This window comes from Lobosporangium transversale (assembly GCF_002105155.1).
Source record: "Lobosporangium transversale strain NRRL 3116 chromosome Unknown BCR41scaffold_71, whole genome shotgun sequence".
NCBI lineage: Eukaryota > Fungi > Mortierellomycota > Mortierellomycetes > Mortierellales > Mortierellaceae > Lobosporangium > Lobosporangium transversale.
The window spans coordinates 18,187-43,534 of record NW_019029049.1 but is presented as its reverse complement, the minus strand read 5'-3'; the positions used below and the strand labels follow the sequence as shown (position 1 = coordinate 43,534).

The 25,348-nt window shown below is 42.2% G+C and overlaps 3 protein-coding genes across 3 annotated transcripts; all 3 read right to left on the bottom strand.

Annotated features, from left to right (window-relative positions):
• Positions 1-10,976: 10,976 nt before the first annotated feature.
• BCR41DRAFT_415657 (hypothetical protein) lies at positions 10,977-12,806 on the bottom strand (the record flags this gene model as incomplete). The annotated part of the gene is made up of 4 exons (XM_022029512.1): positions 10,977-11,430; positions 11,765-11,921; positions 11,947-12,291; positions 12,746-12,806. 4 exons carry the CDS (start codon positions 12,804-12,806, stop codon positions 10,977-10,979), a joined length of 1,017 nt encoding a protein of 338 aa, XP_021875730.1.
• A 746-nt stretch (positions 12,807-13,552) lies between these two features.
• On the bottom strand, positions 13,553-13,974 carry BCR41DRAFT_401904 (hypothetical protein; the record flags this gene model as incomplete). The annotated part of the gene is made up of 2 exons (XM_022029260.1): positions 13,553-13,712; positions 13,937-13,974. 2 exons carry the CDS (start codon positions 13,972-13,974, stop codon positions 13,553-13,555), a joined length of 198 nt encoding a protein of 65 aa, XP_021875729.1.
• Positions 13,975-17,938: 3,964 nt separating this feature from the next.
• Positions 17,939-18,936, bottom strand: BCR41DRAFT_375567 (hypothetical protein; the record flags this gene model as incomplete). Its single annotated transcript, XM_022026967.1, has 4 exons — positions 17,939-18,096; positions 18,273-18,299; positions 18,427-18,702; positions 18,822-18,936. The coding sequence occupies 4 exons, from the start codon at positions 18,934-18,936 to the stop codon at positions 17,939-17,941; spliced, it is 576 nt and encodes a 191-aa protein (XP_021875728.1).
• Between the last annotated feature and the right edge of the window lie 6,412 nt (positions 18,937-25,348).

Here is a 25,348-nt window from a genome sequence, read left to right as displayed (position 1 = left end):
ATACTGGTACTGAAATACTAAAATCAATAAAAATAACTCACGGGGGGAATAAGAATTTGGTTATGGTAGGGGGCTTTGGGAATTTTCAGCTGGCGGTCAAATTTATTTCTGACGGGATTTGTATTTTTCCAATGTCTTTTTTTCCCAGTCGTAATATGAAATTTCCTGCCACCTTTATAAAGTGAAAAATGGTGGAAACGAACCTAAACTGCCACATAATTTTTGTATAAGAGGCGAACAAGATGAGTCTAGATCCTGCTTTCTTTTCTTTCTTTCCTGTCTTTCTTTCTCAATTCGTTATGCAGCGCCATCTCTCAACCCCAAAATCCACTTTTTTTTAATTTTTATTTCTTTTTACACTCAAGACCAATACCTTGAGTAAGGAACAAATATTCATGCCCGAGTTTTTTAAAAAAAAAATAAAAATAAAGATTACGCATTTTCAAATATCACTGACGGCAAATATTGTCAACTATAAACCGCCCTTCTCTCTCCGCAGTAAATAGGCACCAGTCCAGAGGAAGAAAGAAAGTCATTAAGCTATGTTTGACACTATCAAGTTCTCATCTTAAAGCGCACTCTCGCCTGTACAGGCTCTGCGACTCTTTGACTTCTACATGAAGGCTGCTCGCGCCATAGAAGACGATAGCACTATAGTGATGAGGCTCTGTCAGGACCCTTACTCTGTACTCTCTCGTATTCAGAAGCCCTCAAAAAAGCTCCTCGCTTCAATGTCTTCAGCCTCTTCAATCCATTCAGCTTTTAGTAAAGATTTAGCATTATGCCATAGAGTTGCCTCTGCCTCCCCCATAAATGATCTCACTGATAGTGAGAAAAAGTGGCGCCAAGGCATTTCAGCCGACCAAGATGAGCATGAAAGGCTACGTAAACTGGCATCGGATGTGAGTGAAATGTTTATCAGCGATGGGGCCAAGGCTGAAACTACTGGCGTTGAGGCTGTGACACTCGCCCCAGTTCTCGATCAAGTCCAATCCAGGACACTCCTCATGGCCATGATGAATCGGATAAGTCAGGACATCATGCTGGAAACGCACCTATTGGAGGAATCGGCTAAATTGATACAGTATGCTCCTCTTGGATATCTCAACTTGGATGATCTTGTCTCGATCCTTAATACTCTCAGTTCCCGCTTGCAAGGTACACATGCCCAAGCTAGAGACCATCTCTATCACCTGTCCGCTACAGTCTCACATGACCTCGATGCCATGGTCAACAACCAAGTCAAGGGTTTGAAGCGAGATCAACTCCATGAGCCACTAGCTGCATACCTCAAGGGACTGAAATAGAATTCAGATCCTCATCTAATCTACCAGGCAGCCTATGGTTTTCATACCCTTCAGTATACCCAGATTACGAATCAACAATGAAAGGCATTCTTCGACGAACATCAGCAATATTCCGAGGAGTGTTTGAAATAGTGAGTGCAGTCAAGGACTTAAACCTGAATGCCTTTATGGATGAGATAAGAAATATCCAGAAAGGACTACCATCAGTGACAGATATCACGGACAAGAGCCTGCAGGCGTAGAAGGGATCAACGTCACTCTTTGAGGGCGGATTATTGTTCAGAGAGTGTATAGAAGAAGGACTGAGCTTCAGTCACAAGTCAGCATAGTATCCAGCACTTCGAGTAGCTGATGCACTACTCCAGACAGGCGAACTGATCAAGTTCAAGACTCTTGTGTATGAAGTATCTTGTCGAAATTAAGCAGCATTCCAATGGGAACTATGTCAGATGTTGGGATAGATCGCAGCTGATACAAAGTGGAGCATGGATACCCGACTAGATGCTATTACTTTGCTAGGAGAAATCTATATGACTGACCAAGAGTGAGGTTCTCATACACACATTAAGTAGTGGATCGTAATCATCTCCAGACATCTATCTTTGTTATCACTGTATGGCTTAGAATGTACGTACTGCTCGCTTTTGATGGATGTTTCTGATAGTTAGGCAACAGTCAGTATATAATGCTTAATCCTATTATTCTGTTCATACCTTCTTTCCGTCTTTCTGTTTATTTACAGCTGCCAACACGCTCTTTAAAGATCCCAAAACGCACGGAGACGCCAAGGAACAAGATGTCACGAACAGCAAGCAATGTCTAGCTCATGAATTGATGAATGACTTTTGTCTGATTCGAATCTGAAAAAGATCACGTGTGCTTGATTAATTTGTTCCGCTCATTTCCTTCACTCATTCCTCCATGCATAGTTTGCCTGTCAAGCCAAGTCGCGTCTCCTAGTTTTCTAGCTCCGTGAATAGCTCCAAGGATTCTAGAAGAGCTATAAAGCAATAACCAAGACTTATAGTGCCAAGGAACCTTGAAATAAGATTGCACCAGATATCTTCCTCGGATCCTGTGTATTAAGTTAACTCAACACTTGAAGTTCCGCATATGGTAAAAGTCCTTAGGAAATATTTGAGTAAGCTTTATTTAGAGTTCTTGAAGCGCGTCTCCGCTTCAGTCAAACAAGTATAAATATGATAGATTTGTAACATAGTAAACCTCAGTCTGCAATAAAACTATTCGTGAATCCATTCTAGTTCTCAGCTCATTATCATTCTTGTTATTCATTCACTTACCTTTCCTTGCAAACCCTTTGTCAGTCCTTGACACAAGAACTATACAAGAAGTGCCTGCAAGGATCATTGATTCGGTACTCCTCCATTGCCACGCTATCCCCACCTGCGTCTTCACGGTTGCTTGACCGTGCACAGAAGAAGCCTGGTGTCGCGAACAGCCTACGTCAACTGAAGAGGCAGCGGATAGATGTTGGAAATAGCCAGGGGTTCTACGTTCAACAGTATGCCAAAGCAAGCCCTCAAGCAAGCGATGAAGACAGGGCTCCTATTCGATAATTGAATGAAATTCGAATGCATATAAAAAAGGGATGAATTTTTTTTTTTTACAGTGCATTCGAATTCTATTAGATTATCGAATGGGAGCCCTGATTCATAGTATCGATGTCACTAGAAGTGCTCCCACGGATGGTAGATCCGAATCAAGACATCTCCAATACCAAGCTCAAACGTGTCACATTGTATGACCAGTTTGTTGAGCAGTGGTACGAACGAGGCAAGAAGCGACTAAGCGAGACATTAAGACCAGAGGATAGAAGGATGTTCCGCGTATTGGCAGACGAAGGATTTGCACAACATGGAGTCAAGTACCTGACAGAGCTGGCTGTAGCGATCTATAGGCATCATGATGGCAATCCAATGGTGGGGTATTCGCCATTCAAAGATATGGGCACATGGAAAGAAGTGTATTTCAGTAAAGAGTACAGAAGAAGCCTATTACATGAGGCGTCACCAATCACTCGTACAGGCAACCAGCATCGGTTTCCCACCGATCTATTCTTATGGGCAAAGATGGCAGGAGCACAATTTGGAGAATGGCCGCTTATTGAAGCGGGCGATGATGTGTTGGATGGAAGATGTTCGCCTAATAGCAAGACGCTCGCTGCAGTTATCGATGAATCAACAATATATTCAATTTATTCAATTATCGTGTATGGCACATCAACATGGAAGGAGCTCTCAGTTTCGGAATGCGATATAGGTGGCTAAAGGCTTTTATACTCACCAGACGGCAGGTATATTGCCTACTGGGACGATCATCAAAATGCAGTTGTATTTTGGGATGCAACATCAGGGCGATTGGTTCACAAATCGGTGGGCTTTACAGGCTATGTCCGCTATGTAGCGTACTCGTCAAGCGGGAACGATCTTGCCTCAGCCCTCAATGATGGCTCAGTGCGAGTGTAGGACACTTAGACAGGCATTCTCAAATACATTTTAGAGGGCCATACTGGTTCTTTAAAAAGGGTGGCATATTCATCCGATGGAAAACAGATTGCCACTGGCGGTGAAGACAAGGTATCGCAGCTGTGGGATACGACATCAGGGCAGCAGTCAATGTTGCTGATGGCTGATTACCTTAGAATTGATCAAATTTAGTATTCACCTAATGGCCAAGAAATCATAACGCGTTGTAACAAAGATCGTTGGCTGCATGGCGGTCATGTCGAAGGCATACAGTGTGCACCTAACGGGAAGTTCGCTGCTTCGTTCAATTATTGCACGATATATCAGTGGGATATGCAAACAGGGAAAGCTATTTATACTTTTGAAAAAGAATATGATTCTATCAATTATCTATATATATAAAGTATTCACCAAAGGGAGAAGCAATAGCCGTTTGCGACCGGAGCAACACAATATAGTTATTGAACGCGAGATCAGGGCAACTCTTGAATACATTCTACGGTCACTCTAGTTATATATACTGCTTGGGATATTCACCAAGCAACTACCAGATTGCGTCCTTCAATTATGACGGGACGATACGCTTTTGGGATACTCGATCACATCAATTCAGCCATGGCTTACATAGCCATACAGCAAGAATTTCTGGCAACAGGAGTTCGCCAGATGGGCAGCAAATAGCTTCACAGAGTGAAGCTGGAACAGTGCACATGTGGAATGCAAGAATAGGACAGCTCATTCATATTTTACACTGCCTCGATGAAAGCGCATGGGACATCAAGTATTCACCTCATGGCCAGTTGCTTGCTTCTTACCAAAGAACTCCACGCGTCTACCTTTGGGATGTCCGAACAGGCGTGCTCGTTCACACATTGGAGCTACAAGGTGTAGGTGCCGGTCACATCTATGCCTTTGATTTCTCACCTATTGGTCATCGAGTTGTCTGTTGTCATAAATCTGAAAATGTGACTATATGGAACACACAAACAGGAGAGCTCATCTGCAAGCTACATGGCCACAAAACATGGATAGAGCGCGTGGTATTCTCACCTAGCGACGACCAGATTGCTTCGTATGATGAAGATGGTATATAATATTAGAGTCTGGAGAACTCGCATGAAGTGAGTGATGAATTTGATGATAAAGCAAGCATTTACTCTTATATCGTATACACGCCTGATGGCCGGAAGATAGTGTTGCGCCGTGGCTATATGAGCATGAGATTGCTAGTATGGAGTGCAGAAACGGGCGAGCTCTGTTACGAAATACATCTTGACAATTATCTAGGATGTGTTGCATTCTCACCATGCAGTCAACAGATGGCTGTTGGGGATTGGAAAGGACTGGTAAGCGTGGTGGATACTGAAGCGGGGGCAGTGTTATGTGTGTTTGAAGGATTGCTGATACGGCATATTCGCCTGATGGAAGATACATTGTCTCAAGTAGTTCGGACAAGACAGTGCATGTATGGGATCCAAAATCAAGCCAGTGTTTTATTATAATCCCATTTGAAAGTGGGATTGTTGGGACGCTCGTATGGAATACCTCTAAAGAGGGCCACTATCTGGTTACAGGCTGTGAGGATGGTTCTATTCGGATGTGGCAGGTTGTGAAGAGGATGAAGAATATCAATACCACCTAAGGTGGAGCACCAGACAAACGGCCCTTAATACGAGCGACGCTCGTATTCAAGGTGTAAATGGGTTGAGTGAGTGAGGTCAACAGGGAGCTTCTGGTGCAAGCGAAATTACTATTATGGTTTTGTACGACATAGAATTTCCAATTTTCTAGAGCATTCCTTGCAGCAGGACGTTAGCTAGTATAAATAGACTCACTTTTCTATCTAGTTCTGCAGCACGAATTCCCTGAATAAAGATACCTTTATTATATGTACTAACACAAGAGTTGACAATCATAAATAAAGATGCAAGTGATACTAACACAAGGATCGGTATTCATAAATGGAGATGCAAGTGATACCAAGATCTTCTTTCTATGATACTAAAATATGGCCCTCAAAAATGCCATGCAAAATGAAGTTGAATATTTTATTGTCCTCTTTGAAAAAAGCGGGTCTGAGATGACACTATATGTTGATGCTAGCCAGCATGTCTCGCTTGCAATGCACGAAAGGCATGCCATTTCCAGATGCCTCGACCGAGACTCCTGCTTAATCACTTCTTTCCTTCTTTCCACTTTTGCTACATAGGATTTGTGGGGGTACGTTTTTAGTATCAATGTATCTTTATTGTGGATGCTTAGAATCGGTGCATGCTTGATTGTCTGTGGAAAAAAAATAACATTTTTATTTTTGGTACGCAGTGTGACATATTTCAGAGAACGCATGTTACATGAAAAATTGAAATTAATGCTCATGTAAAAATATAATACAGCGTTTTTTAATTGTTTTATCCATTTTAAAATAAACTTTATCGGTTTTTTTTTAAAATTGCTCCAATGAATAAAAAAATTTATCCAAAGGTAAGTTAAAAAGTTGGCCGAAAAGGGCTGAGAAATTTATCCAAGTGTTTGCAAATTTTGTCCAAGTGGTCATGCGGAATTAACCATGACTTTTGTGGGACATGGAAAGGACATGGTGTTTGGATACCTGTGACAGTCGGTTCGGTTATTATGTTTGAAAAAATGGATAGTATTTCAGACACATTCGGATAACTTATAGGATAATTTTATTAGCTTGAATGGATAAAGCTTATTTCCCATCGGAGCAATGCAAATTGAAAATGGATAAAGCTTATTTCCCATCGGAGCAATGCAAATTGAAAATGGATAAATGTTTTTTTAAAATGGATAAAACAATTAAAAACGCTGTATACAAACGGTTGTGTATCATAAAAACACCCCCCATGTGTAAATAGTAACAACCGAGGGGCGCAGTGCGAGCTTAGTGGGGGCGTAGTAATTCACGTTTGCACCATGGTTACTCTATGTATGGCGCCCTTAGACAAACTTGTAGTTATACTTAGATACGATTTTGAATAAATACTCCATGGATGTGATGTGTGTTCCCACATCTTATTCTCACTTATATCTGCTCCCCTGTTACTTCTTGTCTGTAAAATTTTTCATTTTTTTAAGTGAAAATTTGTATACACATCCCTTCCATGAGGATGGATCGCCCGCAAGGCTCCCTGCATGGTAAAGACATGAACATGGATATCCCGCTCGAAGAACCTGTCCCCGGCTCGATTGATTCACGAAGTGATGATCAGATCCTTATGGATATCAATCAAAAGAGGAAAGAACTCGTCACCCGAAAAGCGCATCTCACACGTTTGTTAGCACAAAACGGTGCGAACAGGCCCGAAGAGAACATCGAGGAAGCCCTGGCCGTAGTTGTCAAGGAGATCAAGGTACTCGAAAAAAGAGCTGAAGACTTCCTGGAATCTTTACAAGAATTGGAATCACTTTCCACTCCTCTCTAGCTTAAAAGGCCTAAAAACGATAATAGCCCCGTCCCTGAAGACCAAAAGGCATGGGAGAAATGTGAGGCGACCCTCCTCAAGATTGCCCTCACAGAACAAGAACGTTTGTCGCAGTTCAAGAAACTTCTTGAAATTGGCCGAGGTGCACGCGAGCCATACCATCAGTTCGCCATGCGTGTGGACCGAGACGTGCGTGCATCTGGTATCAGCGATGACAGTGAGATACTTATATCCCTCCTGACGGCCACAGTAAAGGAATTCATGCTCGATATCATGATCACCAGGTTACAAGTCCTAAAGCAAGAACCTGTGCTCGCCTTTAAGTCGATCTCCGAGTTCACGAGGATTTTGGGAGGCCTCACTGGCCCTCATTTCCCACAAGAGACCGCCGGAAATGACAATCCGTCACCTCACCGCCGTGAAACACACTCAATGCGCCGTGCACGAGCACCTAACCACAAATGGTTCAATCCGAAGGGCAAAGCCCAAATAAGGAGGCCAAAACAAAGCCCCTCTATGGCTGCTAACAATATGGCAAAAATTTCTCCCGCAGCATGGAAGGACAAAGGTAATGTCTAAAGTCCAATGCACGAGGACATCTGGCGTCCGAATGCACCAGGCACATCAATAGATCTGGTAAGAATTTTCCTAAATTGAATAATAACCATTCATTGCACCAGCAAACAGTCATTAATAACAACTTGCCTGCCTCTGCTGTTGATACACAACTCCAATAAGCCCGCCTCGGCTAATCGTTAACCCAAGTAGAGCTCATTTAAAAGAATATAATAATAGAAATGCAGAAAATTCAGTGCATCCCAAAAATTTACTAGCTTTATATCATGATGCTTAAACATATCGAGGTCCATTTCTTTTGAAACCACCATTGATGATTTTTGGCACTCAGCCTAGAATCTCTATGGAAAGAATCGATCCCAGAATATTACTATGGCATGATCAATGTGTCACTGCTGCTCTCGATTCTGAATTTACACACTTACCTTCTCATATAAAAGCTTCGTCTTTATCTTCCTCGAATGTTACTCCTAACGGTGACACCCATACCTTGGCGCAGCTCCATCTTAATCAAAAGAGGGCTGACAAAAGGATCATGGTTTTTGTTAATTTCGAAGGAAAAAAATACGAAGCCTTGGTTGATACAGGCGCAAGTGTTACATGTGTCCATAAAGGCTTTATTCTTAAATACAACAAAGATATCTCCCCTGTTTCAGGTGTTAGGCGCCTTTTGGCCTGAAGCTATTGTCCGGTCTATTTCAACGAGGGATTCGCATTCTTGGTGATCTTCCTTTTGTCTACAGCTCCTTGACGGTATTGTTATTTTTTCAAAGAACAAAGAACATATCGAACATGTACGCACTGTGATCACTCGGCTCAATGATACTAAGTTAATCATCAACAGTAGTAAATGTAATTTCTATAGTACACAAATCTCATTGCTCGGCTTCATAATAGGCCTGCACGGTAAAAGTGTTGACCCCTCTAAATTCGCAAATATCGACGATTGGGAACTAACTACTGCCAAACAAATTCAATCGTACTTAGGCACATTCAACTTCTTTCACGAATATATACCATTCATTAGTGAAGTTGCTGCACCTTTGGATGCTCTAGGATGTCGAACAGATATTTTCACACTGAATGACGACCAATTACAATCTTTCAACGCCTTAAAACGTCTGCTACTCATGCAACTGTATTATCCTTTCCCGACTTTAATCTACCATTCTATGTGGCAACTGATGCTTCTGATGTCGGAATTGGTGCGACACTATATCAACTGCTTCGTGACATATCTTATCCAAAAAATATAAATTATATTTCCCTCATGGCCAGATCGTTCCATCAAAGTAAACGAAAATACAGTGCAACGAAAAAAGAATTGTTAGCCATCGTTTTTGCTCTCAACAAATTTCATTATTATTTGTGGGGTAGGCACTTTGATCTGTACACGGATCATCGTGCATTAATGTTTATTTATTCCCAACCGGATATGAATGCTATGATGACTAATTAGCAGGACGTACTACTCTGACGCTCTATCAGGCCTGTTCCCCGCGTGCATGACTTTAAGGCAACAATCATTAGATGTGCATACTGAACCTATGTTAGCATACATTCATGCTATTCAAGATTCCAACAATCAACGAAACATTGTACCCGAAGAAAAACGGCAAGATGTTATGTATCGCGCTCATGCGATGTGCCACATTAGCGCCCGCATATAGCAAGAGACTACTGACTTCATCAAACGATGCTAACCATGCCAACGTATGAATATTTCCAAAAAGGGTTACCATCCATTGAAAGTCATTCATGCCCAATTACCAGGAGAACATGTTACTATCGACATAGCTGGGCCACTCACAATATCTGAGAAGAATAACTCTTATATGTTAATTATCGTTGACGTCTGTACTCGTTTTATATTACTTGATGTAATACCTGATAAATGTGCTCTTGCAATTGCTACGGCGTTGTTTATGCGATTTACAGACATCGGTTTCCCTCGCACCATTCAGTCCAAAAACGGCAAAGAGTTTATCAATGAGCTACTGCGCATCATTACTTCACAGTTATTTATTGGTCATAGGTTAATCACTCCTTACCACCCCCGAGGCGATGGTGTTGCTGAAAACCATGTCAAAACTACATATTAGATGATTACAACAAACAATGGGATAATCATGTTCTGTTTGTCCAGTTAAGTGCTAATGCTCGAATAGTGAGTCTCCACAGCTCCTTTTCTCTATTTTTTGTACGCAAAGCCAATGGCTTCAGCAACTATACTGATGAGGATGGCAAACTAATGAGTCAAGAAGAGTTACTAGAAAGACTCAAATACATGACAGAAATAGTCTTCTCCACGCAAGTCAAAGCGAACTCAGCAAAAAATGATAGGGCGTTTTAATGCCACTGTGCTACTGAATGAATTCCCTGACGGAGCTATGGTCATGGCTTTCGACCCGGTCCGTAGTAATTAACTTACTCCACGCTATGAGGGACCTTACACTGTCGTGAACAAGAGTTCTTATGGTTCCTATATGCTTAAAGATGGTAAGGCACAATTCTGGCTAGACACTATGCTCCATCTCAGTTGAAACTCGTACTTGATGAATTTGAAGATACTGACACATATGAAGTAGAGGCAATAGTTGATCATCGGCAGAGCACCTCGTCCCCTCACGAGTATGAATAACTTGTCAAATGGAAAAACTATTCACATGATGTCAATACATGAGAACCTGAGGAACACTTCATTGAACGACAATGCATTACTGAATACTGGGCTAATCATCATGCTTCAAAGGCCGTTACTGTTGGCTCTAAACGGTCTCACAGCTCTCCATTAGGATCCGCTGACTCTCAGCAAAGAGTGTCACAGACATCTGTCAGAAATACCTCCCGACCCAAGCGTCGACGCACGCGTTGTTAGACTTATGACGAACGCACCATTCACAATAATATCAATAATAATATCCAAAATAACAGATCTATCAGTGTTTAAATCCTATGACCTGATGTGGTAAAGAAGACGTGCATAAGCATAGCTGAAAGCGACGCTAATATAAGCACCTGAAGGTGTTGTATCTCGAAGGAATCACATAGAGCTTAGTGCATTCAGAGATTCACATGTGTTCATAATTAACAATTGATGGCAAAAAAAAAAAAAAAAAAAAAAAAAAACACACACACATATACAAATCAACAATCGCAAAGCTTTATTTCTTTCCTTTGCGGTTGCTATTTCTACTGGGAGTAGGACGCAGATTATATTTCCTCGAACGCCCTACTTGCTTTTGCAAATCCTCTACTTGCTTGGTCAGATCTGCAATTATCTCCCCTTGCTCGCGCACCATCTTGTAAAGGTTTATGATGTCTATTACCATCATGTCCACATCCTCCAAAACTTTACGGCGCTGATGATGTTGCGCACGCTCTGACTCCCCATCATCATCCTCACTTCGCTTTCGTACACCGAGTAAAGTCCCAATGGATGACTTGGGTGGAATAGATCCGCCAATTTCCAAAGAAGGAGAACGATCACGATAACGTGGATCTCCCCTTTCTCTCCAAAGGGCATGACGATCAGCTTGAATGAAGGCGGGATCTCTATCATCATGCTCAAAGCTATTCTCCCCACTGGTGAAAGAGTAGTGAAGTTCAACGGGGGAACTGGCAGGTGAATTTTGGAAACATTATATAATGGAGTTGTTAATGGAGATATGAAGTGTTTTGAAGTTTGGTCGAAACTGTGAGAATAGTGAAATGAAGAATGGAGGAATGAAAACGAAATGGCAATCAATCAATGTCCACAATCATCCATCCATCCACATCTTTTTTCTTCATTCCCTTTCGCCATTGAGATTCATTCCAAATGGCGTGATGTTCGGATCAATGAATGATTGAGATTTTGACATGCGTTAAAAGAAATTTATCCTGCACTATCTCAAAAAATAATAATAATAATAAAAAAAAAAAAACTTAGTAACTTGGCTGTACATCTAACAACAGCGTCGCTTTCTCTTGCAAGAGCTTACTACGAGGTGAGTCAATATCGACTGCCTCCAGTTCTTTGAGTACCTTTTGAAGCTGTCTCTCTGACATCTCTAGCGTTGACTCTTGACGGCTGCTCGACGCTTCCGTCATGACTTCAGTTTCAGTTGCTACTGAAGTGACAGCAACCTTTACATGTTGCGGCCTTGACTGACACTTCTAACCGTTGCCTGTCTACTTCCTTGACTAGCATCAGGTTACGACGCCTCAGTTGCTTGAACAAAGATGGCTCATGTACCCAGAATATATCAAAATCATTACGTTTCATGGGTTTCCTGGATAAATCGAGTTGTCGTCCTCCCTCCAGAAAGAGGTACTTGCGAGGTCGCACCTCATCTCCATCCTGATAGAGCGCACTCTCTGTCCGCGCCACGAAATTGCAGAGTTCGCTCTCCAGAAAAAGCTTCTTGATCTTGCTCACTTCTCTGATGGGACGCTCCCATGGCACGTAGTGGAACGCTGGGTCAGCAGGTGGACCGTCTGGTGAAGGCGAGGTCTAGCGACTCGCGCCCTTATCTTCTTCCAATTCCTCACGAGCGCGTTTTTTGCCAGCAACTTTGCTGGTGGGAGGAGATGCAGTGTTGTTGGAGGAAGACATAATGCAAGCAATGTTATGTGTGAGAAAATGAGATTTGAAAGCTTGGTTTTGCGTTGAGAATAGTTTGAGTGTTAACGATGTTTTAGGAATGGAGGAATGAGAAGCTTTTCTCATTACAACTCTCCTTCATCCTGATTCGTTCCTGACATTACAAATCTTTTTTTTCGCATGATCTGAGCTTTGTCGATCATTTAACAGTGCGAATTGCAATGGTGTCCAAACGCGTCACTAAATTCAACCAATAGTTGATCTGAAATCACACATGTGTAAGAATTTAAAATTTGGACATGTTCCTGAATGTAAATTTGCCTGTTGTTGCGATTAGCAGTCATTTACATGGGTTTTTACTACAGCTAAGATTTTTACCCTTTTTATTTAACGAAGATCCCTGGATCATAATAAATAGATCTTTCTTTCGTTCTCGTTACTTATTATGATCCTGGCATATTTCACCTGTCTCAATTTGCTTCTGTTGCTTCATCCATTTCATGTTATATTTTAAACGATATTTATGTTGTACACAAGATGATATATACTAACAGTTGTATATCATAAAAACACGCCCTCCCCCATGGTTACTCTACTTATGGTGCCCGTAAACAAACTTGTAGTTATACCTTGATATGAATTTGAGTAAATACTCCATAGATGTGATGTGTGTTCCCATCTTATTCTCACTTCCTCGCTTCTACCTATCTGTCTAAAATTTTTCAGTCCTGTCAGTGCATATGGTGCGTACCGCTTGCGTACTTATTCTTATAACCGCGAGATACAAGGTTCCTTGGCACCATGAGCCATGGTCATTGGTCTATAGCTCTTCTAGAATTCTTGGAGCTATTCACGGAGCTAGAAACCTAGAAGACGCGACTTGACTTGACAGACAAAACTATACATGAGAGAATGAGGGAAACAGGGGGAAAACGCGGGTCTTTTCCGACTCTGAATCAGATAAAAAGTCATTCATCAATTCATGACTTCAACATTGCTTGCTGTTCGTGATAACTACACAAACTGTGGAGCTCTCTTGGATGTTCCAATATTACCAAAGAAACCAGGGCGGCTGCAGGTGGGACATCCATTGTCTCCTCCTTGTCAAACAATAGGCTTTAGCCTTCACTAGTGTTCGACTACGCTATCCATTGTTCATCCCTCGGAGAAGACAGTGGATGTGGCTCTAGAGTTGTCAAGGATCACCTGAGTGAAATTCTGAGTCGTTGCTCGTGATAGACGATGGAATTCGTTCGCGACGGTATTTGAAGCCAAATCGTTCTGAACCATGGCATCATCCACAGAGACACCTTTCCTAAGAGCCAATGTGGCACCAATTGCATGAGCTTTCAATTCGTGACTTTTGTCTTGGAGTTCCGCATATGGTAAAAGTCATTAGGAAGTATTTTGAGTAAGCTTTATTTAGAGTTCTTGGAACACGTCTCCGCTCCAGACGAACAAAATCAATTTATAATAAAACTATTCCTGAACTTATTGTAGTCCCTAAGCTCATTACTATTCTTGTTCTCAACTACTTACCTTTCCTTGAAGAACATAATGTTCCCTAATGAGGTCATTATAAGCATGGTAAAGCCCTTCTGAAGACAATACTACTCCAAGGGGCCTAGAAGCAAGGGGATATTGGCACGCTAGGCCCAAAGAAGGAACAGTGACGGCGGCAAGATTATGATCTGGGGTTGTGTGACCTTTTATGGCCTAAGCAATGCACACTGGTTTCAAGTAGGACTAGGATCAGTAGCGTATGTCGGTTTTCTAAAAGGCTATGTATTCCAAAGGCGGGATTGGTATCGCATAAATCCAGATAAGCTCATTTTTCAACAAGACAACGCCAGAATTCATACAGCTCACACCGCCGTGAGATATATGAAGAGGTCCAATATAAGGGCATTGAATGACCTGCAAACCCTCCTGACCTCAAAGTAATAGAAAACATATGGGCGCATGTCAAGAGGGAATTAGAAGGCTAGCCAAAATGCCGAAATCACTCGAAGAGCTATGGAACCGCTTCCTAGACATACGGCCCAGGGTTGAAGAAGAAGTTCAAGCGCTGTATAAAAACACGCCTAAGGGAACGAGGCAGCTCTACGGCAAAAATGGGGATTATATAGGCCATTGTGGAGGAAATAAAAAATGAATAAAGTTCTATGAAGGCACTTTCCAGAAAGTGTTAGAAAGGAGGTGTCGCCCTTGAGACCTGTCTCCAACAGAAAAATCAACACTTAGTTGCGACTAAGGCTGGTTGCAGGCAATGGTGATTTACCAGATTATATTCACTTAAGCTCAGGTCAAAGATAGGTAAACTGAAAGAGCCAATAGAGATAAACTTTACAACGGGTATATATCCTATCACTTTTTTGGAGGAACAATCAAAGGAGCTTCACGATACATGTTCATTTCATTTATTTGCGCCTCATCATGTCCCTGAAGTCCCCTTTTGGCTATTACATAACTTTTTGTAACATTTTAATATAATATAAGAGATATCTCTTCATATTTTAGCCATTTTGCTGTGCCAACTTTTCATTCTGCCTCCTTTTATCCTGCTCTTCTAACTTCTCTCGCTGACTACATTTTTTCTTCCAGCTTATTCTATCTCTCTCTCCATCCTCCTATTTCTCTTACTATCTCTTTCTTTCACTCTATGCCTTTCGCGTTCTCCCTACATACACCTTACTTTTCTCACTCTTCCTTAATTTCATCCCTCTATCTCTTGCGCCTTCCTTATCTCGCACTCTCACGCTCCATCTTCCTTTCTTTATCTACCTCCCGTATTCTCTCTCTTCGTACACCCTCCTTCAACTTATAACGAAGAAAGGTAATGTTTAAGAACTTTTTTTCTTCATGTAGTAACATCTAGTCAATAGCAGCCTGGCCCATTTAGCTCTCAATGGAGGCACAGAGTGATTTATTCCCCACCAGGCAGGCGGTTGCGATAAAGATGGTCTGCAGATGGCTTCTCATGACATGTGCTAGATATGGCTCCATGCAAATATCTGCTGATATTGCGTTTCTAGAGTCCTAAAGTCGCAGCGTTGATACCATAGTACTCGCTAATTCCATTTCCCTACCCTGTTTTTTGCTAGTTTCTTTTCCTCATGGAGACCGAACAGTATATTAGTTGGGCACTTGATAACAGGAGCGACAAAGAGCATGTCTCTTTGCCGAGCTTTGTAAAAAAATTCAACTTCACAAATAAGGAAAGCGCTAACGAGGCATATTTGTCACTCATAACCTCCACAAACATCCATCATATGCGACGAAAGAGACTTCATGGTGCATATATGGCCTTTAAGGAACGGTGCGAGGAGAGGTTTTGGGCGATCCGAGATATGAAAATTGCTGACCGTATGCTGATTGTCAAGAGTGCAACAGCTGCTAAGAAGGCAGGGGCTATAATCCAGGATTCCGGCCTTCGGGAAGTCAGCTTTGGACATGCAAGGTACCCATCCGAGTTGAAGCCAGACATTATATCTTCAGAAGAGATGATTGATGATTCAGAGGACAGTGAATCTGAAGTATATACAGCAGTCGAAGCCACTATCCCAGAACCACCAGCAGTAACAGCAGACGTGGAAGACGGTAATAACTTGGATTTTATTATGTCCAGAATTATTCTCCAAGCTTTACTTAATGCTTTTTTTTCCTCACTAACTCTATTGCTCCATTTACCAATTACTCATAAATGATTCTAAACCTGCCTTTTAGCCTTGTTGCAATCTCCATTGAAGCGGAGTAAGACTAATATTTTAAAGACAGGGTAGTTTAATTTGATTAAATGTTAGCAACTTACTTACACTGGGCTTTACATTTAGAGGCGAGCTCAACAAGAATACTTCTTGAGTATCCTAATATTAGCAAGCGTACTGATAGGGGTCGAAAATCTACCATGCCATTGGAGGAGGAAGCTACGAAAATACAAACATTCAAAATTGATCCTACCTCCTTCATCAACTATCGGTATCACATGGGCGAAGTGAACATTGGGAAGATGTTCATGGAACTTCAGGTTGAATCGTTGACTGTGGTGAACAATCTTGAGGCTAAAGCCACCTATGGCAAATTGTATAAGTTCCTGTAAGTCTAAAAGATGCAGTTGGTAAATGGCTGTTTTATGTTTCAAGGCCTTATATGTTTAATTCCTTGTTCAAATGTTTATATTTAGTTCAATGAATTACATCTGGGACTTGGATGTCCAGCTAAGGAATATGCCTGATGAGACCTTTGCGCAAATATTGAGCGACAATGCGTGGCCGCAGTCCACTTTGCCCAATAGTACCGTAGACCACTGCATTACCTTATCTGAGAAGTTAGCACAAGGGATGCAGCTTCTAGGAACTGAAGTGTTAGAGGAGGGACTTCGGCCTATAACGCTTCTTTTCGAGATACTGTAAGTTACATCTTTAGTATTGGCGACAATGATAGGCAATGTCCACTATTAAAATGCATATTAATACTTTTCTATATTTCATTGCAGAGCCTTAAAGCTTCCTGTAACCTACCGGCCTTTTGATGAGGATATTGAAGATACATACTGCCACTGGGTCGTTGACCCTATATTCACTCATCAATTCCCATCAAAGTCCAGATCAATCTACAGATTAGACTGGGCAGGCAAAGAGGCAGATGGGTCGAAAGAACGCCGAGGTTATGGGCTCAAGCCTGATGCCATTGTCCGCAAGCGTGAAGTCGAATTGGCATTTGTGGAAGTAAAGCCTCCAAGAGGTGAGCACAACGTGAGGCTATACCTCCAAGACTTGTGGAAATTGGCGAATTTCTGCAAGGATGGGATCGACAGTTCCCTCAGAGCTGGCCAGGAGATCAGGAGAGCTGCAGGCATTCAGATATTTGGTGAGTTTCTTTAATATTAATTTTCACAAAATAACCTATTTGTATATACTAACAGCGATTATAAATAGGTCACCAAATGACGTTGTACACTATGTCCTATCATCATGGCATATACCACTGGGCTAAGTCATGTAGTGCTCACCTCCCTTGCGATCAATCGGATACCAGTCGGGTGATATCCTGTCTACGATTACTTAAAACATTACAGGTATATATTGCTCCTTAATAGCAATGAGATCTCTATTACCTATATTAACATGTAGCTATAAATTTACATAGACATTCCTTGATGCAATTGATACGGACCCTACTCCCCGCACGCCTCCCAGAATTGAGCTTGATGATGAGCAGGTGGAGCGGAATGACAAAGGCAGGCCATCAAAGATCAGCCCAACCAAGCGTGATATGTTTTAGACATATTACAGCCACTCTGTATAGGCTATCAAGGCATAATGTAATGAATTAAAGCTCGTTTGTCATCAAAATTTAATACCATGATCCTTGACTAGTGAGTGTAGCAACCACTTTTTCCACAATTTCTATCTGAATATTAAATTGAGTGTTCAGTAAGATACCCACTATCTATCTGGAAATTATAAGTGGTGTGGCTAAAGCGTGGACCTTAATGGAATTTTAACACTATCAGCAACGCTGATACAAAGAGACGGAATGTTAAAGGTGAAGATGTTTTTCACTAATGAAAAGTGCCATAAATTGAACTCCCTTGGTATCGTCACCAGTCTGAGAACGAAGTTCGTGTGCACATGCACGCGCTGAAAGCCAAAGGTAGCTTGCTCTTGTAGACACTTCTCTCTCAGGCTGGGAACAAACTTGAAAAATAATTTTTTTTTCTACGTCCAGGCGCAACAGACAACTCTCTTTTTATTTTCCTAAGTCATTCACACCACAGATTTTTTTTTTTTTTTTTTTTTTGCATAGGATTTATACATAACTTGCTAACATTTAATCAAATTAAACTACCCTGTCTTTAAAATATTAGTCTTACTCCGCTTCAATGGAGATTGCAACAAGGCTAAAAGGCAGGTTTAGAATCATTTATGAGTAATTGGTAAATGGAGCAATAGAGTTAGTGAGGAAAAAAAAGCATTAAGTAAAGCTTGGAGAGATAATTCTGGACATAATAAAATCCAAGTTATTACCGTCTTCCACGTCTGCTGTTACTGCTGGTGGTCCTGGGATAGTGGCTTCGACTGCTGTATATACTTCAGATTCACTGTCCTCTGATTCATCAATCATCTCTTCTGAAGATATAGTGTCTACTCTTGTTATCACGTGCCCAACTAATATATTGTTCGATTTCCTAGCGCCAGAGATGCTGTTCGCTCTTTTGGTTAACCAAAAGAGCGAACAGCACGGACGGAGTAAAGAAGTGAAATTAGCAAGCACTCTAATATCAGCGTTACAGCTTTGGAACTCTACAATCGCAATATCAACAGAAAGGGTACATGACGCCACAATCAGCACATGTCATGGAAAGCCATTCTGAAGACCATCTTCGTCACAGCGTCCCCCCGCCCGGCAAGGAAGAAATTACTCTGTGCCCCGCTGAGAGCTAAAGAGGCAAGGCTGCTATTGACTAGATGTTTCAGCGCACTTTTCATATAGTATCGACAGAAAGGGTACATGACGCCACAATCAGCACATGTCATGGAAAGCCATTCTGAAGACCACCTTCGTCACAACGTCCCCCCGCCCGGCAAGGAAGAAATTACTCTGTGCCCCGCTGAGAGCTAAAGGGGCAAGGCTGCTATTGACTAGATGTTACTACATGAAGAAAAAAAAGTTCTTAAACATTACCTTTCTTCTTTATAAGTTGAACGACAGTGTACGAAGAGAGAGAATGAGAGAGGTAGAGAGAGAAAGAAAGATGGAGCGTGGGAGAGCGAGATAAAGAAGGCGCAAGAGATAGATGGACGAAATTAAGGGAGAGTGAGAAAAGTAAGGTGCTACATAGGGACAAAAGAAAGAAGTAAAACAAGAGAAAGAGAAGACGTAATAGGGCAGAGAAAAAAGTTGTACAGAGAAAATGGCTGCATAAAAAGTGAAAAAGCTGCGCAGTGTAACAGGTGTGAAAATGCAAGACATTATTAAAAAAAAATGATTGATGCATTACGCTTAAAACAAGTCAGCATGCTCTAATTAATCAATCAATTATTAAAATGACCACAATTACCTTCAGTCAAAACGCAATCAATTCAGAGAAGGCGCTTTTGTGATGGAGAAAGAGGAAGGGAAGCGCGTATACAAGGATCGTAATATACATAAAATAGTAGCTGATGGTGGAGTGATAAGTCAAAAATAATTAGTGGCTTGAACTTTTGCCCCCCATGCAGGATTCAGAATCTTCCATGGCAGGATTAAACAATGTTTACTTTCTTTTTAAGCTGCAACCTCCGTCTGAACACAATAGAAACGGGGATCCATTAACTTTGCATTTTTTTACCTTTTAATGTCCTTTGTTCAGCTTACTCTCATTATTATATTTCCTTATTTTCAAAGAGAATGAAAATCAGAATGCCAGCACTCACCCCATGCAGTTTGGATCCTAAGAATAGAAGTGTAGGTACTGTAATAACAAATGAAGGTCAGTCTTGGGTCCTGCAATCATTTATTCTCTAACGTCTGCTCGAAGTTGCTATGATGGTGTTGGCTATTTATACTACTTGGCAGCGCCATGGAAGCTGCACCGATGTATTTATGCAACATCAATACGTTTGCGAGAAGTTAACGATAGAGAGAGTAATGGTCTACTGAATGATCTACGGTGAAGGACGACCTATTAACATTGTTATAGGTGCCATGTCCGTATGTATTACCTTTCTTCATTGAGAAATAAAGTATAAAAAGATCTCTCTATCCTGCAAACCTAATCTACATCTACTTCTCGAGCCAAAAGAGTGGTGTGGATGGGACAGATGTCCATGGTACCTATGACAATGTGAATAGGTCATCCTTCGTAGACCAGAGTGCGTTTGGTTAGCACAGCCAAGTGTGGCTCGTGCTTAAATAAAGTTGCCTGTTTATTTATTTATAAACTTCTCTGCCTCTTTGCAAACTGAACTCTCTTTTCTTGTTTCCAATGGAGTATACACCGTGTCAACCATTGCATACCTGGCTGTCTCCAGTCAGGGAAGATGCCTTGAAATGATGGCCAAGACATCTGTTTGCTAAATCTTTATTCAATAAGGCGCGCTTATCAAAACAAGTACATAATCTTGTAGTTGTTGATTATTTATTGAGCCTCGTTGCTTTTGAATGGCCCTATGGAGGAGAAGAGCAAATAAAATGTCTCTGTATTGCGAAGAGACTGTACCACGAACCATCCCTTTGTTCCGGAGCTGCTGCTGCAATGCTTCATTGAGGGCAAGCGGTAATGATAAATACTGGCCTATTTGATACCCTGGTGATCTAGCGAATAGCATAGCATACTGTTGACCTTTCTAATTTTTTTTTTTTTTTTGCGACGAAGAGTCCGTGGTGCTGACATTTTCAAGCGCTTTGCTAAGATTGAGGTGTGAGGGTGTATCGCATGTATCAAATATTTTGCTTCTGCACATCCATACGTCGTTATACGGCTATTGGTATGGCAACAAAAAAAATATAATAAAAAAAGCCATTTCCTCTAGGTGCGTCATATAAAAGAAATGTCCATGCAAATACTGACAGCAATATCACCTAAATATATTATCTCCAAATGCTGGGTGTTGATGGATGAGAATAATCATTCAGTCTTCAAGGGTGACATCAATAAGTAGCTGGAGGTCGAGCTTCACCAGTAAAGTGGTATGATCGAGTGGAGATATCACTTTGTGTAAGTCAAAGATGTGTTCTACCTCATTTGTCACTATTAAATCTCTTTCTCATGCATGTAAACATTCCTGCACAGCCCGGACATACAAGCATGAACTCACGAATCATCCATCATTCCTATGCCAAACGAGTACATTCATCTTTAACCATCTCAATCAAAAACAGGAAAAAAAAAAAAAAAAAAAAACGAACCGAGCAGAAATGACAAAAGGCAATTAGTTGGTGCGTGCATTGTAAAAAAGAAAAAGTAACAAATATTAAATGTAGCAATTGAATTTTAGTTGAATGAATTGATTACCAAAACGAGAGGTCCACAAAGGCAGGGGAGATGCATGCGTCTAATCTATCGTTATCTTTCATCCTTAGCCATTTGCCTTCCATCTTTCATCTTTTTATCCTTCAACCTTCATCCTTCAGCACATCAGACAATTCCAATTGCATTTCTTTTTTGTTAGTTCGAATCTCGAATCTTTAGAGCATACATGCATGTAAAAAGCCATAAACCATGTTTGGCAACACCAATTCTCCATCACCCAGTGCACTCTCGCCTGCACAGGCTCTGAGACTCTTTGACTTGTACATGCAGAGCTCTCGCACCATAGACGACGATAGCACCCTAGTGACGGAGTTATGCCTTGATGCTGACTCTATACTGTCTCGCATTCAGAAGCCTTGGAAAAATCCTAATTATGTATTTAGTTTATCTCTCGGACTATAAACCAGACAAATTTACCCATGCGCAGATCAAATCCATCCTCTGTGCTTTCTATTATCCTCGTAGCCATGGTCCATATGTGTGACCTCTTTTTATTCCTTCTGACCGAGAAAAAACTAAAAATAAAATAAATAAAATCTAGCGTTCGCTCTGATCTACTCTCTATCTTCTTTTTTCTCGCTCAGGAACACATCCAGCGTATTGAAGTTCCAAATGAGCGAGTATGACACTTCTGATCCAATTATACACTCTCTCCAGAGCCAGCTGGCTACACTCACCAGCCGGCTTGAGGCTCTCTCGACTAGCTCTGAATCCAGTCGATCGAACCCCTACTTGGTTCCAAAAGAACCAGCTTACGAAATTACACCTGACGACTCCATTCTCGTCCACTACCCAGCAATGGACGGGAAAGATTTTTTCAAACATAAATCTGGAAACCGTGCAGACGATCTTGCATATGCAACAGAAATGGCTAAAGAGATGCAGTCTTTTGCCAAAAACACAACCCAAACCTATTCTGCACCCAAATCGGCACTCATTGACTGGCCCGACTCTTCCTCTCACCACAGTTCCATGGACAAAACAATCTCACGCTATCAATCACGATTGGCAAACCTTACAAGACCACTTGATCAATTTGCCACGGAAATGTTTTCCTACGAAGTTGACCCTGCGGTCGCACAAGCGTGTTTACAGCTCGCACAGACAATGCGTGAACATATTGCACACCTGGCACAGCAAATGTCAAGCGACAGAGAGGACCTTGTTTACCAAGCGCACAAAATTTCAGTCACCAAGGACACAGTTGATCCACCAATTGTCTCTACTTCAGACTTCATTGAAGCCAGCAAATTGGCAAAGAGTGTTCGTCAGGCTACTAACCCGACAAGACAACGGGCATACAACAGGAGGACTCAAAACCGGAGTTTCTTTAGCGCAAATACTTACAGACCCACTTCTAATTCTAGCCAATCTCATCCATCGGGTCAAACTCAGACCGCCCACTATCAAAATGACAATGGTTCTTTTTTTGGGCGAGGCCAAAATCCAAGGAGAGGGGGACGAGGCCGAGGCCGAGGCTACCAAACCCCTCAATCCAACCAGACAAGTCAGGCACAGACTGCAGGCCAGCAGTAGGTGGCCGTTTACAGATTTACAGAGAAGCATGGGCTCTCATAACCGACAACGAATGGGTCAAGTCGGTCGTCTCCGAGGGATTCAAAATCCCTTTCCACAAACGGCCACCGATATCCAGTTCAACAGCGTACCAAGCTCGAGTAGCAGCGGAGGAAGAGAAGGCGATCGATCAAGAGGTAATCGCACTCTTAGCCAAAAGAGCAATAGAGGTCGCTTCGGGCCCTGGTTTCAAGAGCCGAATATTCACTATCCCCAAGAAAACCGGGGACATTCGTCCAGTCTTAAATCTAAGACCGTTGAATGCCTACGTCTCAGAGCGGCACTTCAAAATGGAGACGATGACGACAGTATGCGCAATGTTACAGAAGAACGACTTTATGACAAGCATCGACCTATCAGACGCATTTCTTCACGTACTAATCCATCCAGATTATCGTCATTATCTACAGTTCCAATGGAAGAACCGGAAATTTCAATTCCGTACACTTCCCTTCGGGCTCTCACTCTCTCCGCTAGTGTTCACCAAAGTTCTCAAGCCTTTCCTCAAATGGGCACGACGACGAGGAATTCGCATATCAGCGTACCTAGACGATTTGATAATCCTAGCCAAGAACAAAGAACAATCAATCCAGTTCACTCAACTAGTGCAAGACAAGTTGGCAGCGCTAGGATTCCTCATCAAGGAAGCCAAGTCTACGTTGATCCCGTCACAGAAAATAGACCATTTAGGCTTCACCATCAACTCCCGGGATATGACTGTCACAGTTCCGAAATCCAAAGTCAGGGACATACGGCGCGAGGCAGGAAAGCTACTACGAAAAGGCGCCACTTCTTTAAGGGAACTTTCTTCGTTCGTCGGGAAAGCAATGGCAACATCTATGGCAGTGTTCCCAGCGCGATTCATGACACGGAATCTGCTTCACCTCAAGAACACAGCACTAAAAGCCAAGGGAGCTTCTTGGTCGGACACGGTCACCCTCACGGAACCAGCCAAGGAGAACCTTCAATGGTGGAAGGAGCAATTGACGTCATGGAATGGTCTGTCATGGATTCAACAACAGACACAAATGGACATATACACGGATGCATCGGACACCGGATGGGGGATCGTGATCAACAATCAAACATGGAGTGGCAAATGGACTCCACAAGAGAAAGACCACCACATCAACTGGAAGGAACTACAGACAGTTCTTCGAGCTGTTCAACTACCAATAACACAGGGCAAAATGATCAACATCATATGCGACAACACGACAACGATTGCACACATCAACAGGTTCGGAGGGACGAGGTCTCCGGAACTAATGAGACTAGCGGTGCAAGCGAAATCACTATAATAATTTTGTGCAACATAGTATTTCGCCCATTGTCTACGGTACCATGTCCGTATGTGTGTGTCACCTTTCTTCATTGAAAATCCGACGAGAAATAAAGAAAAATAAACTAAATAAAAAGATCCCTCTGCCCTGCAACTCTGATCTACATCTTTCTTCTCGTCGCTCCTGGAACTCATCCGTTGCAGACTATTATCTATTCGTTCCAATGAGCGACAATTCTACCGACAACACTCATAATGCACTCCTTCATGAAATCAACACTCTTCGTCAGCAGGTGGCTGCCCTTACGCAGGCCAACCCTTCCTCCTCTTCCCCTTCCCCCATCACCATTGATCGCCCACAGGCCAAGATACTTGTCCTCTCTGATACCCTCAAAGCGGCTGTACCTTCCCTTGACGGCTCTCATTTCTTCCGTCCCCCGGACAACTCTGGCGACGATAACATCCTCACCGAGTACGTCCTCTATCCCAAGAACCCAGATCAGCAGTACAAAGCGCCCTCTCTTGAGTTGCCTTGGCCTCAGGAGACCACTTCTTTTCAACGAGTGGACAAGTGGTTATCCCAACTACAGGAACGTCAGGCCCACGCTACGCGACCCTTGGACGAATTCCTGGCAGAATACTTTCACAAAGTGCACGATCCTGCATTACGGCAGATCGTCGCAGATTTTGGGCATGCCATGCGATCTCATCTGGCCGTTACAGCACGCCAAATCACCGATCTGCGCATGGATAATTTTGTGTACGCAAAGGGTCTCAAGCCAGCCCCTGATCATGAAAAGACTGCAACTATCACTAAAGATGATATTGCAGCCCGAATTAAAGCTGCTGAGGAGTACCAGGAGGCCAGCAAGCCTCGCAAGACAGCTTTGCAAAACAGAGGGTCCGGTCGCAATTCCGGTTCTCGCAGCAGGGGTATTTACTTTAACATGTACCCCACCAGCAGCAACAGTTCCAGCAATTTCCATCACAATCGCAACCTTATTCACCAGCGAATCATCATCAAGCACAACAAGCCACACCTCCTCAGCTCACTTACGGGTATGGAGAGCCCATGCAT